Here is a 3,089-nt window from a genome sequence, read left to right as displayed (position 1 = left end):
GCGCTAAAACGAATTGGAACCTCCAAAATACAGCCAATCAATGCTGAAATTGTGCTCTGTCTAACGAGCCAATCGGCTAGTCGACAGGAGTATTTTATGAAAAATGCCGCCAATCAGAACACAACCGTAGCGATTATTATGGACCAGAGTAGTACAAGTCGTAACATGTATCATGTTATAGAGGTTGTCCGGTGTTGCGGGGGTGTCGGCTTTTCCCGGGGTTGAAATAAGCGACCGACGCTCCATCATACATATCCGCTTTCTCGTCTCACGCGCCGGAATTCCTATTTGCGGTGGAACGTCCTACAGCTCGATCTGCACACGATGCACACGGTGGTCCATTTCCCAGAGCGTTGTAAGAACCCTTGCCCTGACAGTGAGCTCCATGCGCTGTTCTAGTACAGAGATCCACCTGATTTCGCTCCATCTTCAAAATATAAATTCTAACAGACATTTGGAAACAAAAAAATGCACAAACATAATATTGTAAAGGTGATGTTGGGCTCAGTTGAGCAAACTTGCAATCGAATGGCCTGAGGTAATCCGCACTAAATGAAGCTGATCGAATAGTGCTTCACGAGTAACAATACCCGTGTGGCTCCAGCAGTTTCGAATTGTCGTTGATGTCGCGCACTCCCGTTCAAATGACCTCTGAAAACTTAATGTTGAAATCGTATTACAGTATACAGTTCAAACATTTTGAGTAGAGAGCAAAATGTGGTGGACCTCTGTACATGTTTTCGGAATGGCCCCAACACGTCTCGGTTGCCTCGCGAGTAACGCTGTACAGCATGTAAACGGTCCAAGCACGTGCTAAATTTTCCAACGGAGAACAATTATTCTGGCCTCAGGAAGGCATCCAAGCATCTCTCTCACAAGCAACACTAGCCATTACTCGCATGCTCCCCCAGCAAATCAACCTGGCGTCCAGTAGAACTGCTGCTGCTCCAATGCCCTAGAGCGGCCGAATTCTCAAGTAGTCATGCCAATTGGTCGACGTACGAATTTGATCGAGATCTAGCTCCAGTTGCCTCCAAACTTAGGTTGGAGTCCATTGGCCAGAGGTGGCTCCACTCGCACGTCCACACTAGCCCCAGAGTTCGTTTCAAGATTTCCATACCTTCAATGCCGTCCGAGGCGACAACACGCTGTTCAGACTAAGGCTGCCTCGACACTTTGTCAAACCAGCAGTGCATACGATAACGCTACGATCTCCTCATCCATTGTGCTAGTGGCGCCGTATTCAACGTGGAACACGTGCGACAACATGCCCCATGGTCGTTCATCAAGGGTTAGTTCTTGAGCGTATCTGAGAAGATGTGGATTCAAACAAATGTGCAACTCAGGATTCATTACACATCACATAGCGTCCTGTGTTGAGCGGCCCGATGTGTAACAACTCCGGTACATTTTTGCAGTGGGATTATGAATCCAGATAGAAAGCCGGAAAATGCGGTGGAGGGGAGACTTGGAGGTTGGAGGCAAATTGCCGAACAAATTTGAACACAGGATTTATCTTCACTCAAGCACATCCTTCAGATGGCTGACGCCATAGTATAGAATCGTTGAATTCAAGCATGTGGCCTCGTTCATGCTGCTACTTTTCCTTCATACGTCACTTAATGCATACTCATCGCAAGAGCACTTGCGGTGAATCTTCAACTCGTAGTTGTCTGATATGAGTTCAGATGGGTCAAGAAGACTCCGCATCCTTACACGATGGGTGTACCCGTGGTAAGGCTGCATCCACCGCATCTCGTTGAGTTTGACGACGGCTTGGAGCGCGCGGAGCCACTCGTGCATGTCCCGCTCCGACGACGCCGCGACAAAGTACCGGTGCGTCGGCGTTTGGATCGCCAGGCGCCACGCCGTCGACGCGGAGCGGTTGTATTTGAGGCAGTCTGTGGGCAGCGCTTCGAACGACTGCACGGTGCACTCGGTGAGGTCGATCGCGCCTTTGAGCTTGCCATCTTGGTGGGTGTAGTACTCGAGCGACGTGCTCGTGAGGCGGCAGTGGCGGGGCGTCCATCCGTAGCGCTTGAACAGTCCGTTACCCGAGCTCTTCTTGAACAGCGTGCTGCTTTTGAAGGCCATCGGGAATTTCAGAATGGCGGGCGACCTTTGTCGCCGTGGCAACGACTTCTCACGTTGATCTCTTCTTGAACAGGGTGCAGCTTTTAAAGGCCATCGGGAATTCCAGAATGACGACCAACGTGATCGAGTTCAGGGGGCGTTGTCGCCATGCGACTCGAGATGTGTGGCGTATGTGCGATGCATCCCATGCACGTCAATGGGCATTTCTCAGTGTCTGATTGGTCGTGCTAGCTGTAATCGAGTATGGGATGCAAAGTTTTGATGTCCGTCCATGGGCGTTTCGATACCCCCTCTCTGCTCGTTTGGGTTCGAGTGAGCGGTCCGTTTGGATTTCCCCACGGGTAAATCGAGTGCGTATACTGGATGTGAAGCGCCGACGTTCAAGTCGAGTCGGGCGCTGTTGCGGACCCATGAGAGCCCGTCGACGGCCGAGCCCCAAGGAGATCGGGATACCGCAGTGTTAGGTCGTGGCAATGTTGCGCCAAAAGGGCTCGCAACTCGGCGTACAGAATGCTCGGACGAGCTCCGCGCCACACGTGTATGTCCGGCTTGATGCACGGAGGAATATGAGAGGTGGGAGCCGCTAAGAGTTCGACCACCGCCCAGCTTTTCGACACTGTGGGCTGATCATTCTTTCAAATCAGCAAAAGGTCGTAGCGTTATAATATTAATAAAATTTTAAAAATCGAAGCTTGTCAAACATATCAAGTTTCATCTCAATTGAGACGTATCTCTCGAACTAGAAGGTGTGGAACTTGGTGTAGACAGTCACCGCCGACCCATGCTGGGTAGCAAAAGGTTTCGTTATCGACTAGGTGGAAAGTTTAAGCTTGGTCGTGTGGTACGAGGAGCCTTGGTGGTAGTAGGATACGGGGTATCCTTACGCTTGGTAGTTGTGGGCTTAGTTGCCGTCGACTCGGTGGCCACACCAAACCAGGCCATACGCACTGTTGCTGTCGCAGTAGTCCTTGTCGTAATCGGCGGAGAAACACTCG

General features: G+C 50.8%; 1 protein-coding gene across 1 annotated transcript; it reads right to left on the bottom strand.

Moving 5' to 3' along the window:
• Positions 1–1,630: 1,630 nt before the first annotated feature.
• Positions 1,631–2,094, bottom strand: H310_09600 (hypothetical protein; the record flags this gene model as incomplete). The annotated part of the gene is made up of 2 exons (XM_008875704.1): positions 1,631–1,673; positions 1,730–2,094. The coding sequence occupies 2 exons, from the start codon at positions 2,092–2,094 to the stop codon at positions 1,631–1,633; spliced, it is 408 nt and encodes a 135-aa protein (XP_008873926.1).
• Between the last annotated feature and the right edge of the window lie 995 nt (positions 2,095–3,089).

The sequence above is a fragment of the Aphanomyces invadans genome, assembly GCF_000520115.1.
Source record: "Aphanomyces invadans strain NJM9701 unplaced genomic scaffold supercont1.22, whole genome shotgun sequence".
Classification (NCBI taxonomy): Eukaryota; Oomycota; class Saprolegniomycetes; order Saprolegniales; family Verrucalvaceae; genus Aphanomyces; species Aphanomyces invadans.
This window is presented reverse-complemented; position numbering and strand designations above follow the sequence as displayed.